The sequence below is a fragment of the Vanellus vanellus genome (assembly GCF_965231255.1).
Source record: "Vanellus vanellus genome assembly, chromosome: Z".
Lineage (NCBI taxonomy): Eukaryota > Metazoa > Chordata > Aves > Charadriiformes > Charadriidae > Vanellus > Vanellus vanellus.
The window spans coordinates 74,856,842-74,877,744 of NC_138908.1; the positions used below are offsets into that span (position 1 = coordinate 74,856,842).

The 20,903-nt window shown below is 37.9% G+C and overlaps 1 protein-coding gene across 1 annotated transcript in view; it reads left to right on the top strand.

Annotated features, from left to right (window-relative positions):
- Positions 1-20,903, top strand: part of ITGA1 (integrin subunit alpha 1) — a 76,052-nt gene that overhangs the window by 42,912 nt on the left and 12,237 nt on the right. The window contains exons 9-24 of the mRNA XM_082498125.1: positions 667-832; positions 5,126-5,199; positions 6,141-6,285; positions 7,451-7,593; positions 8,869-9,012; positions 10,406-10,660; positions 11,095-11,225; positions 12,640-12,803; positions 12,994-13,130; positions 14,118-14,228; positions 15,246-15,331; positions 15,535-15,670; positions 16,648-16,728; positions 18,565-18,641; positions 19,315-19,404; positions 20,424-20,526. Of these exons, the coding sequence (XP_082354251.1) occupies positions 667-832; positions 5,126-5,199; positions 6,141-6,285; positions 7,451-7,593; positions 8,869-9,012; positions 10,406-10,660; positions 11,095-11,225; positions 12,640-12,803; positions 12,994-13,130; positions 14,118-14,228; positions 15,246-15,331; positions 15,535-15,670; positions 16,648-16,728; positions 18,565-18,641; positions 19,315-19,404; positions 20,424-20,526 (2,043 nt within the window). The remainder of the gene's footprint in view (positions 1-666; positions 833-5,125; positions 5,200-6,140; positions 6,286-7,450; positions 7,594-8,868; positions 9,013-10,405; positions 10,661-11,094; positions 11,226-12,639; positions 12,804-12,993; positions 13,131-14,117; positions 14,229-15,245; positions 15,332-15,534; positions 15,671-16,647; positions 16,729-18,564; positions 18,642-19,314; positions 19,405-20,423; positions 20,527-20,903) is intronic.

The following is a 20,903-nucleotide window of genomic DNA, read 5'->3' on the forward strand; positions in this document are numbered from 1 at the left end:
TAAGTGTATAGAGCGCTTTTTTCTATGAAAAATACTTGGTCTGAGAATTGGAGAACTGAGTCATTTTGTTCTGAGGCATCCTGAATATTCACAGCAGTGGTGTTAAAACTGCAAACCAAATCTCAACTCTTATACTGTGATGGAGTTGTTAACACTGAATGCAAGTGCTGTTGTTATATGTATTTATGGGGTAAATCTGCAAATAAAAAAGAATTATTCTATGCCTAATTAACTTTAATTTTAAATCATTGATTGCTCATATACCATGTTATGAGGAGAACTGGTGGTACCTATGCATAAGCCAGTGCAATTGTGTATTCTGGTGTTGGGTTTTTTTCCTAAATAAGGGCCTATTTCAACAAATTATAGAATCATAGAATAAATCATTAGAAGTTTGTGAAGAAAAGGACAGTTGAGGATAGCAGACATTGCACCATAGGGTTGCTTTGTTTGCTATTGTTGATATTTTCAGAAAAACAACTGAGCCCTCATGCAGTTCTCTCCTCATTGGAAAAAAATTATTTCAAATTAATTTGAGGGAGGTTTTAACAGAATGAATTAAGGTTAGATAGTATTCCCAATATTCTATGACAACCTGCCTCAAAGCTATCTCTTAAAACAGGTTATAAAATGTATCCTTGACTTCCTTTTTCTAATTCTCTTTAGATTCTTGGCAGCTACAGCAGAGGAAATTTAAGTACTGAGAAATTTGTAGAAGAAATAAAATCAATTGCCAGTAAGCCTACTGAAAAGCATTTCTTCAATGTCTCAGATGAATTAGCTCTTGTAACTATTGTTGAAGCGCTTGGAGAGAGAATATTTGCCCTGGAAGGTATGACATTATTTAAAATTTTACTTCATGACCGCATTACAACTGCAGCAAATAGAAGACCACCCGGTTTTATCTTCTTTTGCAAAGTATTGTGCTGCATAAAATGTATTATGCAGGTATTTTTTTCATGCTGATCATAAAAATATTTTACAATAGACACCAAAAACGTAGATAATGATGTGAAATATATTCAGATGGGTTAGAGCCTGTGGAGACAATAGCTGAAAAGGGTAAGTAACCATTACTGTTTTAGCTGGAGTAAATGCTAAATTGCCTTCCCTTAGATAAAAAAGCATTTCCATACCATACCCTGATTACCCCATGATTATGGGTCTGTCTGCCTGTACCTTTAGTTTCTCTTTTTTGGTTAGTTATTAATTACAGTGTATTATTTTGCTATGCAACTTAACATGGACTTGTTGAATGGAGTTGACAAGATATATTTTTCCTTTGGAAATATTCATGATGCTCAGATTTTAGCACAGAAAAGTCATTCTCTCTGCTTACATTCTCCATCCAAATTAGGCAATGCTGTCCAAATCTCTGTTTGTTTCAAGCAAACTACTGGTAACAGAAGACTGAGTTTATTAAGTATAAATTATACTGGGCAACTCTGAAGGGATTCGTGTCATACAGAGAAAATATCCATCTATTTGGACTTATTTTTTTCAACATCTCAACTTTCCAAGTAGCTGGAAAAGTGTAGTTTACAGCTGGAACAAAGATAATGTTGACTTGAATGTCAAGAAATAGTGCAAATATGAGACAGTATTTTACAGTTTTTTAAACTGGAGATATATTTCTCAGACATATTTAAGTACTTTTTTTAGTGTATCATTTAGCTTGATCAAATATTACTTTTTTCAGCTAATTATTGCTAAATATTTTTCCCAGTTTCCATTCTTATCTTTTCACATTGTGGAAGATTTTGTTTCTTCACTTTTGAAACAAATTAATTTGAGGAGAATTTAATCTCTCTAAAGCCCAAAGTTTAGCCTATGTAAGCTCAGTGAGTAAGTACTTCAAAGTTCATTGAACGGGGGGATCGTTTGTTAAGTCCCTGTTTACTAGGAAGAATATACTTCCAGTGGAAAAATAGTTGTTCAAACAGAAATTGAAAACTTAGTCTTCAATTTGTGCTTTTTACTTCTGGAGAAGTGAGAAAAATCATTGTCTTTCATTAGTAGAACAAAATCTGTTAGTTACACCTATTAAATATAATGGATATAGAAAAAAAGTTAATCAGCTGCTAGTCATGACAACAGACGAAAGATATAAGACCTAACATGACTGAGTTTCGGGACATCTGTGTGCTGAAATTCAAGGCTTCCTGCCATAGCTCAACCCTTTGAACAACCAGATGCCACTCGAAGACCTGGTCTGGCTTTGTCACACTCCACCTTGTCCCTTTTAGCAATCAGTAGCCACTAGGTAGTGCCTGGCTGTCACATGAAACCCCAGCCTCCAAAGAGCAGGGTAAATTGTGCTGGCCTGAATTCCCTGCTGGTGGAGCTCTAACCCTTCTATTGGCTAGTAATTCGTTCCTCTAATCTTAAGAAAAAATTGCAAAATATTTGAAAAAAAAAAAAGTTCTGTAGCTTAATAAAATACCCCAAAATAATGTAGTTATGTTGTTAGTGGTGAAACTAACTGTTTGATTAAATTGTATAAATGTTATCTGTTTATATGATAGTTAGCTAGCTCTTGAGATGACTAATCCTCATCATCGTGTCCTTCAGTACTTTGGTACTTTAAGCATATAATACCTCTTTAAATATCAACAAGTTCTGCAGTACTTGAATTCGGCTTTAATTTTCTGCAAAAGATGCAGTAACGAATATGTACTTCTTGGATATTATTAATTTTTAGTTGATATAAACCTATTATAAACTGTTAGGATATTTGTGCTTTGAAGTATTTGCCTTATGTTTAATTTTTACTTTATACAGACTTGGCTGCATTACAAAAAATATCTATTTGAAACAAAAAAAGTGGGAAATTATTTTCATCTACACTATAAGAGATGATCTAGGTAATTTCAGCTCTGCCACAAGGCGTCTTGATTTCCAGATTTTCAGTAGGAATTCAGAGATGCAGTAAGATTTCTATGGAAGACACCTGTGCTATGGGACGAGAAATGTCGCCTCCTCCACCTGTGAAAGTCCCAGAAATCACATAATCGGGCTGCAAGGAAGTCAGAATAGAAACTGAAAAAGGGATCTTAGCTTTTTGTCAAAACATAGCAAGGCTGAGTTGCTCCAATGGGTTGGTAAGGTTGGAGCGAAAAGATGCTGACTAAATCGGTTTCTGTCAATTCTTCAGGCATGGTTTCCTGTCCCCTCCCAAAGCATTTCAGGAGCTATTGTAGCTTTGCAACTGTGTCCATGGATGCATTATTGTGGCGGGGGAGAAAAGCATATTAATTCTGCCCCACCCAGCTTTCTGGTGACAATCCAGCTTATTGGATGTGTGCGATGTGAAAAAGATTAATTAACCCCATACATTGTAGATGAATTAACATCTGTGCATAAAATGGAGGTCACAGGAACCTTTATTCTTAAAATTCTATATCTGAATCTGTTTAAATTCTCAATCTAAATAGCTTCTTGCTAGTGTAGTAGTACACTTGATTTTTATTTTTTCCTTGGTTTTCTTGCTTTCTTTTTGGTTTTGGCCTTTAAAAAATACAAAGGAAAATTGAGAGAGAGTTGAAAAATCAAATCCAACAAAAACCCATACTTGACAGACAGTGGATTTTTACACATAATCTTTTTCATATGCCTCTGTGTCTCATGGCATGGACTTCTGGTTTCAACAGCAATTTCATGTTTTATCCAACCCGTAGGCAGGCACAAATGTTTTTTCACAAATTATCCTTTGTAGGATGCTTGGCAGCTTGAAACTCAATGGAAAGTTAGACTGGGGGCCATTATCTAAGCAGCATTCAGAGCTGCACACACCAACAGTACCAGCATTGTCCTCTGCCTCAGTCTATGAGAGTCCTGTCTTTCTCAGCTCATTAAGGAACATCCTTTACTGCATGAAAATATTGTTTATCAGCAAATGTGCACCTTAAGAGTTTTATGCTTAAAAAGGACTTTTTCAGACTTAGCAAAGCAGCTCCATCTTGTGAAACATGACGGCCTATGTTTGTTTCAAACATTTTGCAATCATGTCTCCTTCCTGTGCCTGGCTATAAATCCCAACAATTAGCAAAGACATCATGTCCCAGGGACCAACCTCTGTGGTCAAAAGTTCAGTACTACTTAATAGTCCAGATGCCTGAAATTCACGCAGCCATGGCTTGCTATGCCTCGGTTTCATTCACACAGTTGGAGATTCGCCGCAGCACTCAGCTGGTAGCCAAGTACGAACTCTTCCTGAACGCGCATCAGAGCAGATTTCATAGTTCTCCTTTACTGCCCATCACTGTATCTTGCTCTCAAGGAGGAATCAGTACGCAGAATAAAGTTACCTTACTTGTGGTGCCTCAGGTGGAAAAATATTGATGGTCCTTGAGTATTGCTTTTACGTAGAGGAAGAGGCAGACCTTTCTCTTTCCTAAGGATATTTCAAGTGTACTTGGTTGCAAAGCAGCCCTTCAGAGTTTAATAACTAGCATATCACAGCCTGACAAGATACTGAAACTAGTATTAGATCACCTTATACCTTTTTTATTCCAAGTCACTTAAGAGAAACGGGAAGATTTTCATACAGCTTTCTGGGCAGGATTATAGTTCCCCAGCCTTTCCCTGAGGCTTTTGTATCTTGGACAGCTGAGACTTTCCGACGTTGTTTTTTAGAAAGGTTCATACAAACATCAAATGTTTTTCATTTAAAGTTCTACCAGCTGCCTACGAATTTTTAGTTGCTTGAATACAAGGCAAGGGTTACATGGCTGGTGTTTTATTGTTCGTTTAGTTCAAGTGGAAAATGGCTTAACCACATTAATCAAACATTCCAAACATATTTACCATCAGCCTGAGGTCAAATCTGGTCAGTTTTAGCCCAGAAATATTTCTTGGACAAGTTCTGAGACATCATCATAAAATGGAAACTCTCATACTTAATGGTAGCATTTATAACACATCTTAATTTCTGTATTTATTATAAAAACCGATGGCAAGATATAGTCACCGAATATTCCAGCTAATTATGCTGTCCTTTATTATCATATGAGCATTTTCATTACACTATTCATGTAGTGTATGTATGTAGTGTATGTAAAAAAAAAACTTTTTTTCAGGTTTAAACTAATTTCTTTTGAAACTTTTTTTTTTTTCTGTTTAATAGCAACAACAGACCAGCAGGCAGCCTCATTTGAAATGGAAATGTCTCAAGCTGGTTTCAGTGCTCACTATTCTCAGGTAAACAAAGTGTTTGAAAATAGAAGTTCTTTTACAAAGTAGATTTTTGTTGGTGATGGCATGATTTTGGAATTAATACTTCAGAATTCTTTGTACAGTCCTGTTTGCTGTTGGAAGTTTTGGAGTTTCCCATAATCCAGTTGGGTTTTTTTGTAAAGTGTAGAATCAAAGAATCGTCAAATGGTTAGAGTAGGAAGGGACCTTAAAGATCATCGAGTTCCAACCCCCCTGCCATGTGCAGGGACACCTCCCACAGACCAGGTTGCTCAAAGCCCCATCCAGCCTGGCCTTGAACACTCCCAGGGATGGGGTATTCACAACTTCTCTGGGCAACCTGTTCCAGTGCCTCACCACACTCATTGCAAAAATCTTCCTTATATCCAATCTAAATCTACCTTCTTTCAGTTTAAAACAGTTGTCCCTTGACCTGTCACTGTGCATTGACAGACTCAGGGTCTCTGGTGTCTGTCTTACCTAGAAGGCTACGTTCATGCCTTTTGGGCAAGAAAGGTAAGCTAACCATTTCTCATTGACCAAAGGCTTTTGCGCAACATACGAGACTCAAAGATTCAACAGAGAAAGGTTCAAGTTTCTGAAAGTTTGTCTGGGAAATGCAATTAAGTGTTGTATTCTCTGATTAGCTTTGCTAAGTCCCTTTTGTCTTTTTGTTTGGCCTGGAATGGTGGGCTGAAGCTGCAGGAGCTGTGTTCCATTCTGCGGCTTTTCCCGCACGCCCCTTTGTTGGTTTTTTTTTTAAGTTGGATGCATTTTTAACACAAAGGGGAGACATACTATGATTGTAGGGGCCATACTATAATAGGAAAAGCAGTGCTAAATAAATAAGTGTACAGGAAGCATTACCCGAATGTGAGCATCATGATCAATGAACATCTAAAGGTGGTTCACATAGAGAACAGGCTTTTTGTTTTTCTCTGTGTAAGGATTGGATCATGCTTGGAGCAGTTGGAGCATATGACTGGAATGGCACAGTGCTCATGGTGAAGGACAGTGGTATTTCAATGCCAACTAATGACACTTTTCGTGACAGGCTTTCAGAAAAAAATGAACCCCTTGCAGCTTATTTAGGTAAGAGCAATAGCACATCTTATAACACTTTCCGACAAATGCTACAAGACCTTGGTCAAATCTCATTCACAAGGACTATCTTACAGAATATTATCTTATGTTCTAGGAGCCTGGGAAAATTTTTAATGTATGGACATGTCCACTGTGTGATTTTCCTGATCTTTTTTAAAAAAAAGTACTACTTCCACAATAAAAAAACTAGTCCAAACACCTACAGACCTAAGTATATCTAGACCTTCCCCAATAGAGATGTCTAATTTGTTGCAGAGATTTTCACACGTTCCTCTAGTATTCTTACCAAGTTTTTCTATGCCTTGGTAGTTACTCAGTCTAAATCTTTGTTTAAAATTTCTCTCACTTAATGGACACGAACAACGGTTTATCACTATCTTTTTTTGTAATAATGTTTTGCATGTTGGCAGGCTGTTGTTTTCCTCTCAGCCTTTTCTACCAAAAATCATCAGTGGCCATCTGTCTCCTCTAGGTATTGCTTTCTTCACCTTGTGGTTATGTTTGCTCTGATATCTCATTTAAGCCACATTTTCACTGATGAAGAGTCAACGCTGCAATAATTTCCTTTTTTTTCCCTAGGTAAACGGTTTGGGTTTTTTTTGCAAAATGCCACTAGCTATTTTTTTATCTCAAATTTGGTAAAGTCTTTTTAAATTTAGGTCCCATCCTCCGTAATTCTTGCAACCCTGCTACAGTTTTGATCCATCTGCAAATTTTTTAAGTCATTCTTCACACAAGTTATTAAATTGTTGTTAATGTTAAACAGAGCTAAGTTCAAAATGCCACCAGAATCGCATTTGGAAGACTCCATCAGTTTGACGGTAAGCTGGTGACAACTGTTCGTTGAAAGCAGCTTTTCAAGCAGCTATTCATGAGCTATTTCATCAGTGCCATCACATTCTTACAGTGTGTAAGAATGGCAAAGTGAACATGACTCACCAGCCTGTGAACAGGTTTAACAACAGGCTCATGACTCCAAGACTATAGGCAAACACACATCCAGCCCTTTTAATTAACTCTGCTATTATTCTCTAGCATAAGCAGGGCTAAACAACTAGCTGTAGAATAAGCCTTAAAAAGACTGAATCACAGCAAGGATTTCTGATGCATTCTGAGTGTACGGCATCTTCTTGACTTCTTTTCTGCTTCCTAGGATATACTGTGAATTCAGCATTGACACCTGGAGGTGTACTGTACATAGCAGGACAGCCACGATACAATCACACTGGCCAAGTTATCATTTATAAAATGGAAGGAAGAGAGGTACGAGTACTTCAGAGGATAAACGGAGAACAAGTAAGTATGCATTCATGATTAACATACAAGAGGAACGTGGCATGTGAAATACAAATAATTATTTCAAATGAGAACTCTGCATCAGAACAGCAAATGAAACTGGGAGTTGTAAGCAAGATCAGAAGGAAAGATATAGTAAGTAGTGGAAAATGGACTCTACAGTACTCAGAGACCCTTGGAAATTTTGTCTTTGAGGGTTAAACCTTCACCAGTGTCAAAGTGGTTGTAGCCATCTCCGTACTTGCAATTTTCCCTGCTGAGTAGAAGGGATATGTCACTGTCGGGAAATGGGTGCAACAAACAAGGTTCTGTTCGAGAGCATCAGCTGGGATAGCATGAAATATTGAATAGCTGCTTATGATATTGAGTAGAGCTCAATGAAAGCTGTTCCTGCAGGATAAAAAAAAACAACATGTAATCACGTAATTAAAGATGGTACTATAATATTATGCATACGAGAGTTGAAAGTCCTGCCTACTTGGGTCTCCCCAGACTGCAGTACCAGCTTCTTTCAGGAGCATTCAGGTTACCTGATTTTCACCTCTAGTTGATATCTGCAACTCAGCTGATCAATCAGTCCTTTTAGACTCAAGCAGGCATTTTTAAGGTTTGAAGGATCTGGCGTACTTGAAGCATCTTCTGTAAGATGACATGCATCTTGCAGTAGAAGAGACTGCTTTTCACATTGAGCATAAAGGAACCGCAGCATAGCTGTGAAGTGAATGTAATCAGATAAATCCCACATCTTGTACCCAGTCTATGAATGTATCTAGCTCTTTGTGTAGATCTTGTTCCTCTGCATTTAGTGGCAGCTTGGGAATTTTGGAGACTGCTGGCACTGTGTTGTCTCGGTGCTTTTGTCCACCATCCTACCTTTTTCCCCTGGCAAGCCTAAGACCATTGATTTTACTCCTTCTATGTATTTATGTTGGGACTGACGTGAAAACTAGTTTCCCCAAGATGCTTCTATTCAAATGTTGTCTTAAGAGGTCTTATTCCCCTTAGCAGGTGGAAGGCACCATTTGTACCTTTCAAACTCAGGAGAGTTGAAAGTTGAATGGAGCATTCTTAAATAAAAAAATCTGACAACAAACCCTAACACAGAAAACAAGCTTCAAAGGCACAGACCAAGAAGATCTAGGTAGCCAAGAAAATTTCTGCCTGATGGTTAACATTCAACGTTGTTGTAAGCAACTGTAAAACAGGTCTATGAACAGGAACATTTCATGATATTGCTGACTCTGTTGCTGATTTATACCTTATATTTTCATGCAGATTGGGTCATACTTTGGGGGTGTTATTACCACAATCGACATCGATAGGGACTCATTTACAGACCTTCTTCTTGTTGGAGCTCCTACATATATGGGAACTGAAAAAGAGGAGCAAGGGAAAGTATATGTTTATGCTCTGAACAAGGTAAGGATGGCTTTTATTGACCAGGAACAGAACATGCTCCTTACTGTCTTCATATCCTTATTTCAAAGAAATATGATAAGTTGAGCTGGGGAAGATGACCTGCTGAAAACTGAGAGACCTGGTTTTGACAATTGAGAGTAAAATACAGATTATTTTTGAAAACTTTCTTCTCAAACTCTTGTTTTCTCACCTTTTTTTCTAATCAAGTGTATTGTTTAGATAAGCACTGTATCCTGTAAGTTTCCATATGGCAAATTTATAGGATTAATTTTCTATCGCATTTTCCTTTTGCTTTCACGGCTTAGGAAACAGTAAGGCTCACCCATCCTAAAAGTGTGTGCTCCAGTATCCTTGCGACTTGCTTACCAACCTAGAGATAAACCCCATACGTCCAACAGCTTTTAAACATGTCACGAGTAGACTGAGGAATATACCAGCTACACCTCAGCTTCTTAATTTGATAAGTCTCTCCTTCCAATGTCTATGCATACATTTTCTTCTTTTTTTCTTCTTTTAGTCCAGTACCGTACTGTATTGTTATAACAGTTACCAAAATATGTCCTAGCAATGATGGTCTCCTAAAATACTATTGCAAGAAAATGACCTGAAGAGACTGGATCTATTTGACAAGGAACTCTTCCAGTTTCTACATGCATGTTGCTAACAACAAATTGCTGGTGAATAGGGTTGGCGAGAAAACAAGAATTCTATGTCCTCCAGTAATGTGAGGGTTTAAAATTTGTTTTTCCTGTGCTTCGTATTATCCACCTCCAAATAAAGGACATGCAGCAACTGCTTGCTGCTGCTAATCTCTAACATGGAACTCATGGGACCAATCTCTTGGACAGATTGGTTACGTACCATACTCTGTGTGTGTGTTTGGTCTAGGATGCACACTGGACCGGAGGAATATGTATGTTAGGCCACGGAGTATCTGCCTCTGAGGGCAGAATTCAGTCTATGTAAGAGAAATGATGTCTTTTGTTCTGGAATAACAGTACTGCCATCTGTGTTTCATCAGAAACTTGGCTTACTTATCAGATCAAGAGAATGCTTTTAGAAGAACCCTTTACACTATCTTAAGAATGAAGTGGTTTACTTATAATAACATCCAAATATTGTTATGATACTATGCTTTCCTGTGAACCTCTAACTTCAAGAAATATGCAGAAGCACCTAGATGCAGAAAGAGAGGGAGCAAGAATATTTTTCCCACCCGCTGTTCAGAAGGAACATTTGAATTGGAGTTACAGAATCAGTTTCTACAGTGCAGTCAGTCACTAGGAGTAGGATGTAATTGTTCCATTTAGTTCATCAGTTTGTCTTCTGGACAAAATGCCTGCATTGCTAAAATGTTGACGGAAATCCACAAACTAAATCTGTTCTTTCACAGACAAAGTTTGAATATCAGATGAGCCTTGAACCTATAAAGCAAACATGCTGTTCGCCGTTAAAACAGGACACCTGCAAAGTTCTTAAAAATGAGCCTTGCGGTGCACGCTTTGGGACTGCGATTGCTGCAGTGAAGGATCTCAACCTCGATGGATATAATGACATTGTAATAGGTTCTCCCTTAGAGGATGATCATCGGGGAGCTGTTTATATTTATCATGGCCGTGGTAACACAATCAGTAAAAAATATTCACAGGTATGAAGTATAACTTTACAGATTGACAGCCGCTGTTAAGTCTATGTAGCTTAAATCCTGTTTTCCCATGTCCCCCTGACATAGAATCAATCTATGACTTGACCTGTCATGACAGATTCTTTTTAAAAATGCTTTATACTTTTAAGCTCATAATGATTTACACAAATTTTACTCTAATATTGTTAGAAAATATATTTGCATGTTTTTATTAGAAACCTTATGACATGTTCTGTACAGCCAGAAAAGTAGATGTTTTTCAATTCTGAAACTTTATAGTGTGTTCATCACCATGGTAACTGGTCTAGGAGTATTGTAATGAAAATTTAATTTATTTAAAGAGTCTAAATGCCATCTAACTGCCAACAAATGCGTCTTGAATATTCTTAAAAAATCCTTAAATATGCACGGCATAAACTTCTTAATGCTTTTCACAGCGTATTGCATCAGGTGGAGATGGGGAAAAAGTGAAATTTTTTGGCCAGTCTGTGCATGGAGAAATGGATTTAAACGATGACGGGCTGATTGATGTCACCATTGGAGGCCTTGGTGGGGCTGCCCTCTTCTGGTATGGACACTCACAGCAGCTGTCAGGCCAGAAAATAACCATTTCTCTTGGGATACTGATGTAACTTGCATGCACTACTGTTTGGACTGTTGTGAGGATACTGGTTTCATCCCATGCTTTGGCACTGGCTGTGAATCTTCATGTTTTCATGTCTCTCTGGAGTCACGAATATAAAACTTAGTGGATAACAGTAATAAACACAGGAATGTTTTAGAAACCTTGTTAGCCTAGTATGAAGGCCTTGTCCTCCTAAACCATATTCAAAATAGAAATTGATTCCACTTGTGGCAGTAAGGAAAATAGGAAAAAACCCTAAGCGTTCTCTTTTTTCACAGTAGTTTGCATATTATCTTATTAGCAATATCAAGGACAGGTTCAAATGTTAAGGGTTGAGTAGGAAAACTCATTTGACTTCCTAACAAGAAAACTCTGGTTTGACTCCCTCCAGAAAATCTTCCAAAAATTTAACTAAACTTTCTGGTTAAAAATTAATTCATTTTCTTTACAAAAGAGCATGATTCAGATGGCATAATGCACAGTATATTTTTTTAAGGGAGAAGACAAAAATGCCGGTAAGAGAAATAAACAAAGTAATATGTAATCCCTCATTTCTAAAGCACAACTAAAACTATTTCTCTTTCTGGTAAGGCAATTGCTAAGCAAAGTCCTTGCTCTCCCTGTCTTGCTGTTCCACCTAACTTACCTGCTAGGTGATCAGTTTTGTTAGGTCCTGCTACCATCCTCAAGCCGCCACCTTCTCCTCACCTTCATCTGGTAGTTTGTCTTTGTAAAAGCCCCGTGTGGGAACACAATGACGTGCTCCTTCACTGCATTCTTTAGGTCACAAATGTGAAGAAAGCTATTTTGCCAGCTAAATTTTCTGCTGGTTTAGTAGACTGGCGTACTGTGTCTCAAGGCCAACCAGGGACTGAGCCAGAGCAAAGGGAGAGGCAGGAATGCGTTTTAGGGACAGGGGTGAAGGGGAGTGAAAGGGAAGCAAATCGGTAGTGAATCCCAGCGCGTTTATGTACCCACAGCCTAAGAGATGGTACATTACCCTCCAGCTTGTGTATGATAGTATGTTCATCTGTGGATATCCTCAAGGACGGGTCTGGGCCTTCAGTCTCTTTTAAAATGGGACTGGCTCTATGGAGTTGCTGAAATGCTTTTCAGAATGTTTCATCTGGTATCTGTTCTGAAACAAGTACAGCGCTGTGGAGAAACCCTGTGACCATTTTCTCTGTAATTTGTTGCTTGTTGGTACTATGTATAGAGTGTATGGTTAATTACTTGTCTACACCATCACATATATGTATTTTAATGCTGAGTGTTGCACATTTTGTACGTTCATTCTTAAGTTGAAAAAGTTGCTGCTATTATTTTCAAGGCACTTTCTCTCTGTGTTTTTGTTAAGGTCTCGTGATGTGGCTGAAGTAAATGTTTCCATGCAATTTACACCAAAAAGCATCAATATCCAACAACAAAATTGTCAAATAAATAAAAGAAAAACAATATGCATAAATGCCACTATTTGTTTTAAGACCAGACTAAAGTCAAAGGAAGATACATTTGAATCCAGTAAGTAGATAAGCACTAAGCTGTGGAATCTTTATCCTATGAAACTGCTAGGCTTGCATTTATTTAGTTCTCCAAAAATGGAATGCAACGCTTCTAAATTCACTATTCAAAGTGTATTTAAGATACTTTGGGTAAAAAGAGTGTGTAGAGGCAAATTGGTTCATAATATTGATCTCAACTTCTTTTGCAGGTCTGCAGTATTGGATTACTCTTGACTCACAAAGACAAATATCTCGAAGCTTGTTCACAGAAAGCCATGAGAGAAAAATGCAAAAAAATATAACTATCAAAGGGTCAGAATGTATTAAACATAACTTCTACATGTTGGCAAGTAAATCATTTAAAGTGTTTTTCTCATGATGACATTATAATAACCCAAATTCATTCCATTAATTATAAATTGGACATCATAATCTGCATCCGGAATTAAACTTAAGAAATGTACATAAAATTTGCTTACTATTTAGGATTTATATATTTGTATATCTATACAGATTAAAACTATTTACTTATATGTACAGTCTATTTACCTTTGTCTCTTTGTTTGTGTCTGTCTTAAGAAAGAGAATAAAACTCTTAGAGGAACCAAGCTGCTATTGTGGTTAGTGGTTTAGGTGCATTCAAAACTCACCAAGATCATGTGAGCTGGAAGTCTAGTTTGCATATTGGTGCAATTCCTCCTACTGAAATATAGTAAAAACCCTCTCAAATTAGTTCTGGGATAGAGAATACTTATTCACTGCAAAACAGAAATGTAATTAGCAACTGTGAGTATGAAATTGCCCAAATTGTAACTAATGTGCAGAGTGGAGACGTGTGTTATAAGCTGCCCACATTTAATATATGTAGTGACTTCACAGTCGTATCATAATTCAAAACTAGTGATAAACGAGGCTCAGAATTTGCTTGAATATTCAATACCTCTCCTAACAGCAGGCCTTAGTTTGACTTCACACAAGGCAATACCGCTGCCCTTCACCTTACTGATCCTTTCTGCACAACTGAAAGAGGAAAGTCTATAGGTTGACTGTTCTGAGACATTCTGAAGTGAAATTGTGTTGGGTATGCTCAGACTAAATGAAATTTTTATGATGAGATGAGATACACAAAAAACATTCGTAGATATTTATAATGATTGGCTTGCACGTTAAATGCTTTATCATCAATTGCAAGCGTTCAAATGCTTCTCTGGCAAGGATGGCGGCAGCGTGACTGAAAAATATTTTACCTCAGCTTTTGGGGGATTTTTTTTTAGCCTCCTTAGATATTAAAGTGAATGTCCTTAACAGCAGTTTTGTTTTCTTTATGTTCTAGGATAAACCTGACTTTCAGGACTCTGTAAAGGTTTTGCTGGAGTTCAATTTTTCTGATCCAGAGAGTGGACCTGTTCTGGATAGCAACCTGCCAAATTCAATATCTGAATATGTAAGTCAGCAAGATTTTGTATTAACAACCAAATTATTTGAGGTAAAATACACAGCCCACACAAGAGCTGAAAGTGTTGTCCACAAATTGGCTAAAAAGGGAGGGTCATTGAGCCTGCCCAGAAGATGTTTCCACTGAATAGGGAGTGGAGCATTAAGGGAGTGGAGCATTAAGGGAGTGGAGCATCTCCCTTATGAGGAAAGACTGAGGGAGCTGGGTCTCTTTAGTTTGGAGAAGAGGAGACTGAGGGGTGATCTTATTAGCGTTTATAAATATATAAAGGGGGAATGTCATGAGGATGGAGCCAGGCTCTTCTCAGTAGCAACCAGTGATAGGACAAGGGGTAATGGATTCAAGCTGGAACACAAGAGGTCCCACTTAAATTTGAGAAGAAACTTCTTCTCAGTGAGGGTGACAGAGCACTGGAACAGGCTGCCCAGGGAGGTTGTGGAGTCTCCTTCTCTGGAGACATTCAAAACTCGCCTGGACGCCTTCCTGTGCAACCTCGTCTAGGTGTTCCTGCTCCGACAGGGGGATTGGACTAGATGATCTTTTGAGGTCCCTTCCAATCCCTAGCATACTGTGATACTGTAATAGAGTCTTCAGGAGTGACAAGCTTGATTCAATGTGCTTGGGAACCAGCCTGGGGTTTTAAAGCTGTCCGGAGTTAACTGAAGGTAGACGAGAGTACAAGCAATTTTATTGTCATTTTTTTACGTGGATGGAGCAGGGGAATGTTAGTCATTTACTTTGATGGTGCTTCGCATCATTCGTACTTCTAGTATCGCCCCTTTTTCTGATCTAGATGAATCACTTAGAAGGGAATGAGTAAAAAGTTTATGTTTCACCTGTGCATTTTACAGGCTATTGGCATGTGTAACTGATTAATATTAAGGAAGGCTTCTTTGATTGTCAAACAGAAGACCTTACATAAAATTAGATAATGAATTAAAATGCAAGTGTTTAATTTCAATAACAAATGTATTAAAATTGAGAATAAAAATACTATTGTTGCAGATTCCTTTCACAAAAGATTGTGGAGCCAAAAATAAATGCATTTCAGATCTTGTTCTGAATGTAAAAGCAAGCATAGCTGGAGACAGGTAACTACACTGGGTTTATTGTATCACTTGATATCTGTACAAAATTTCTATGTAAATTATAAATTCTGTAGTCTATTAATATAATACTGTGGCATAATTTCCAAATCAGAAACAATATAGTCTGGACACTGAAAGAAGTTCCTCTTTATGTTAAAAACAGATTCAAAAGTTAAGGCGTCAGACATTCTTTATTTATTTTACAGCTCTTCTCCATTTGTTGTAAAGTCACGCAATGATAAGTTCACCATCCAGCTCTCTGTGAAGAACAAAAAAGACAGTGCCTATAACACCAGAGTTTTGGTTCAATATTCTCCAAATATTATTTTTGCTGGCATTGAGGTAGGAATTTTTCACATTATCACATTTATGATAACTTATGTTGCTAGGGAGATCTGAGGAAGCCTTTTTATTAAGCCTGAATTTCACTAATCTGGTATCATCTCAGTTGACTGGAAGAGATTGCCTGGGAGTGCTGTCCTCGTTTATCCCTCTAAAAAAGTGTATTTATTTAGACCCGAGGGGCCTCTTGCCTCGCCTCCGTTAACTACAGACGCAAGTTTCACAATGACAGACAGTAAGTGCCCGCATCTTAGATGAACGTCAGCACCATGAATCATCTCTATATCTGTAGAGCCAGAAATGCCTTATTATTTGTCAGTACAGCTTCTGAGCCTCTAGAATTCTCCTTTTGCACATGTATAGGTAAAGCACTGTCTTGGTAAAGCAGCATATATGAGTGCCTGCCTCATCCCTACCTCAGACTGCGTTTCCAAAGTAGCTGTTTTTTCCACCCGCCTCAGGAGATATGCTACAAATTCACCTCAGTTCAGGCAGGAAACGTTGGGAGATGTTTGTCTTCTATCAACAGTCCTGATGTTGCACATTAGGAGAAGTCAGGGATCCATAGCTGACCCTGTGTCAATAATTTATGGAGAATTAATGTCACTTTTATTGCCAAGTTAGGAACACATTCACAAAATTACATGTAAAAACTCTGTACTTATACATATGTTGATCTGCTAGACCCCATCACTAATTTGCATGATATCCAGTTTGTGTATAATTGCTAATGTTCCAGACACTTTCACTGGAAGGGAATAACGGCTACTAATTGATGCAGATATCCATAGGTGGAAACTGTTTTGCAGAAGTTGTGGCTTCCTGTTTTTGTTCCACTTCAACTAAAGCTTTGACTCTTACGATGTTTTGACAATGAAAAGCAGCAGTGCTATTTATGTTCAACGGGCCCTTGATGCTTAGTCAAAATTTAAAAAGAGTTTGCACAAGGTCATGATTTCTCTTTCTGTTTCCTTTAGGACATACAGAAAGATAGCTGTGAGTCTAATCACAACATCACCTGCAAAGTGGGATATCCATTTCTAAAACCTGCAGAAGAGGTAAAAAGTCCCCCTGCATGCAAGTTCTCCTTGCTTCATGTTGCTCAAAGGCCAGGGCAGTCCATATCACCTCTGAATTTATTTTCTCTTGTATTCACCCCAAAACCTGTCCGTTCATGTTTCCCAAGCTATCGATATGAACTGCACTGAGCCAGATAGGAAAACATCAGATCTTCAGTCCCTGGGCAGTCAGCTGTGGCAAGAGAGGAGGTAATAGATGTATATTGCCATCCTTGACACTGTCCGAAGGCAAGCGGCACCCCTGATCGGAAGGGTCTGTCTCCAGGTGTAGAGACCAGCGGTTAGGGTATACTGATAAGACACTAGATACTGTGCCTTTCCACAGGTTGGAGCCTATGCCTTTAGTTATTTCCTGTATAAAATTTATTCAGTTGGTTGAAAATGGAATAAGCTGGCATGTAGAAATGCTAACGTGGATCTGCCAAAGCCAGGAATCAAGACTTGACCTCTGCGCAGTGGGGAATGAGAGGCCTTTCCAGCAAGCAGTCCGCTTAAAATCGAGCTCCAGCTTGAACAGCTCCAGTGACGTTTGTGTCTCCTGCTGGAATAGAGAGGGAGCTTTAGCTAAACTAAGGCTTTGGAAATACACACCTAAGCCTCACTTAATAGTTCTAATATTGAATTGGGAAATACAAAATCACACGCAAATAAGACCAGCTGTCTTTCCTGGCAGTTCTTTGTCTGTTCCTCTGTCATATCAGGTCTGTGTTGCAGATGCATAACAGAGGGACGATCAGGAGAGATGCCCTCTTACATTGCCTCCCACGTACATGTTCCAACTTGTGCATTGGACTCGTAGAAATTAAGCCAGCTGTTGCTTTCTTGCAGCCAAATAGGCGTACTGCCCAACGCCAGTGCCCACAGTCCTCCATTCCCAGCTTTACTGTTTTTTTTGCATTTTCCTTTCATGCTTCAATTGTGAGTTTGTCTGTAGCTATAGATCCCTAACATTAGAAATTTCATACTCTCCTTTGCATTCAGAAATCAATCTCTGATTCACTGATAAGCATCCCTAATACATTCCTTTTTAAAGCCTCTTCCTGGCTCTTTTTTTTTTTTTAATATGAAGAAATGTCTAAGACAACTTTCTCTAGGTCACTTTATAATAAAGATTTGTGCACATTAAAGGAAAAGAAAAGTCTGAGCTGAAGAATTCTGTAGAGTAACAAATAGTAAGACTTTTGCTTTATATAAAATTACTCTTAAGTGTCAGGATATGAACAGGGACGTGTTTGGGACAGTGCTCCCAAATTTTGTGTAGTGCCAAATTGTGAAAGGTAAGTTATAACGAGCAGCGAATTTTTGTGAGACCTAGTAGTCATTTATTTACATTGTAAACATTTCTGTTCTGTATTCTAGGTGTTTTACCATATATTAAGTGAGATTCCAGCAGCCTTCTCTAGAAAGTTCATCTCCACTATAATTGCCTGGCTTTGTAGCTTTCTTTCTTCCTCATTAGAGAAAAAAAAATACTTTTGATAGAACGCTTGCAAGATGAGTTGGTTTCTATTAAGAACTATTTAGCTATGTATTTCTAATATAAAATATAGTAAGTTTTACTGAGGCTTCTCAGTTCTGAAAATTTGAGGCTTCTGTTTAATAAGTGATAAGTATTACATTTCCTTCTTGGTTGGGACAGATTAAAAAAAAATCGATTCATTCGTAGAAAAGTGTTAAAATGTGAATAAGGATTCCATAGATAAAAGTAGTGAAAATTTGCTCATTCTTCATTAGATCAAACCTTATTAGTGTGTTTTTCTGTTTTTCTTTCTTTTTTTTTCCCTTTTAAAATGCATAATGTATTTCTCTAAACAGATTTCCTTCAAAATATCATTCCAATTCAATGCATCGTATCTCCTGGAAAATGCTACTGTTCATGTATATGCAACAAGGTTAGTTGCCATCAGTAATTGTTTACCTTCTGATTATTTTTTTTCTTAGAAAGCTCTGCAGATTTGTGTGATGACTTTTCTGAACTCAGAAGTGGTTAAACAATCTCTAGACCTTTACAGATGTACTCGGGCCAGCAGCGAACTGAGTGGACTAAATAAAAAGCTGGTTGTCTCTAGAACCCGAGACTCACAAATGAGTCATAATTTCCAGTAGGTTTACCTTCAGCAAAGGTTTATTCTCTTACAAAATTACTGCACGCTTTAGCATGAATCACAGTTTATGCTAAACAAAAAGGTCTGGCCTTCAAAGAGCTCAAGCTTTGCAGAAGATGCCTGTGATAAAGGAATGCACTTGCCCTCAGTGTTTGCATTCCCTGCAAAATCCAGGGATGGTGTGAGAGTAGTGGCCTTTACTTTGCCCATTTTCATTCAGTCAACTGTAATTTTAACAAAGATGCATTTCTGAGCTGGGACTGCTGCAGAACTTAATGTTTTAGTCACTGGAAGTAGTCTTTTGAATTCATTTTTAGGAGATAGTAATTAACTGGAAATGAGTAGTGTGTTTTCCTACCCAGGGCTGTAGATATTTCAGTGTCTTAACATCCCTTCCCACTTAGTAGTCGTGTTGCGTCTGCACAGTCTGGTCTGAGTGGCATATGTTGTTTTGTTTTAGTGACAGCGAAGAACCACCTGAGACCTTGAGTGATAACCGAGGACACGTTACAATTCCAGTAAAATATGAAGTAGGATTAATATTTGTAAGGTATTGATGCTTCTCTGTACTTCTGTTTGCTAGCACAGTAAATAGCAGGTGTTCAAAGAGAATATAGTGTTGTTTTGTTGTTGAGCTGTGCTCAGTATCGACAGGTGGCAGCTTCTAGGCTCATGAAGAGGAAGCACGGGCTTCACTGAAAAGAGCAGTTACTTGACATAATGGAGCAGTTACTGTCCCTATCTCGCTGCATCTCCATTTTATCTATTTAAATTTGATCTGCAGTTTGCAAGTACAACAGCAGCTTTCGTTGATTCTTGTACTTTGCTCTATTCATTCAAAGGTGTTGCAGGCACATAAGAAAGCAAATACTTCCTGATGGCCATGAGTTTGTATCCCTACAATATTGCATGGTGTGGTGTTTGATTTCCAGCTTCAAAAATTAGCCTTAATTTTAGATTCTCACAGTTTGTTTTTATCAATTCAGACATAGACTTTGATGCAGGTTTTGTTGTACACTTTATTTCAAATATAGCTAAAATTCAGTTAAATTCCACTCCTGAAAAACTTAAATATTATCAGTAGACTACATTGCATGGTGCACAGTTGTAAATAATTAAGTCAAATTCGTTTTGGATGCATTTCATGGTTCAAGCCTTTGTTTGTCCCATAGGAAATAAGGTTGAATTTAGAATATGCTGGTTTCGTTCTCTTTTTACTTGGTTCTGTCTTTTATAGGACTCTGCCTGTTTCACATGGCAATGCTCAGGACAAGGGCCTGCACACCTAGAATAAGAACAGCAAAATCAGGCCCTGATGTATTATTTTTGGGAACGATATTTGCTCCTTTTGTAGTTTTATCTGAATAAATGTACCTAATAAAAAGTGAGTACCATTCAGAAAATGGGTGAGTTGAACTTCAGTGGAAGTAGCAGTGCACTCATAATTGCAAGACTAGTCCTGGAGGATTCATGAAATAATGAAAAGACCTACATTATTAACTCTTAAAGTTTTTGTGAAGTTTGTGTGCTTATTGGGGTTTTTTTGTGTGTGTTTTTTTTAACCCACAGTGTTTTCAAAGAGCACCATGTTATAATTGCAGCAAACGATACTGTACCTACTGCTATTAACACAACAGAACAGATTGGGGATGAAGTTACTCTACATTATAGGGTAAGAAACAATCAAAACTGTGTGATATAGTTACTGGTTTCATCTTTTTCTTTCATTTGGTTTGAATCACTTAATGTGATAGCCTATTACTTAAATAGAAGCTATGCAATATGTTAAACCTTCTACATGGGTGTTTTGTGTTTAACACCTTTTTTTCATGCTTGCTTTGGAGTAAGGTCAGTCAGAGGTTGTCAGAGCGGTCTATCCCTGCTGAGTAGTTCTGGTGGGGTTTCCAGCTGCTATCCTCTGCAGGGTAAAGAGAGCATGCCATGGTTGATGAGAACTTACATTCTTTGCAGTTTAGAACAAATATTTCCAAAATCCAGTCAGCTTTGCAAAAATCAAATGCCATGCTACAAGAATGGTGTCTTCCTAAT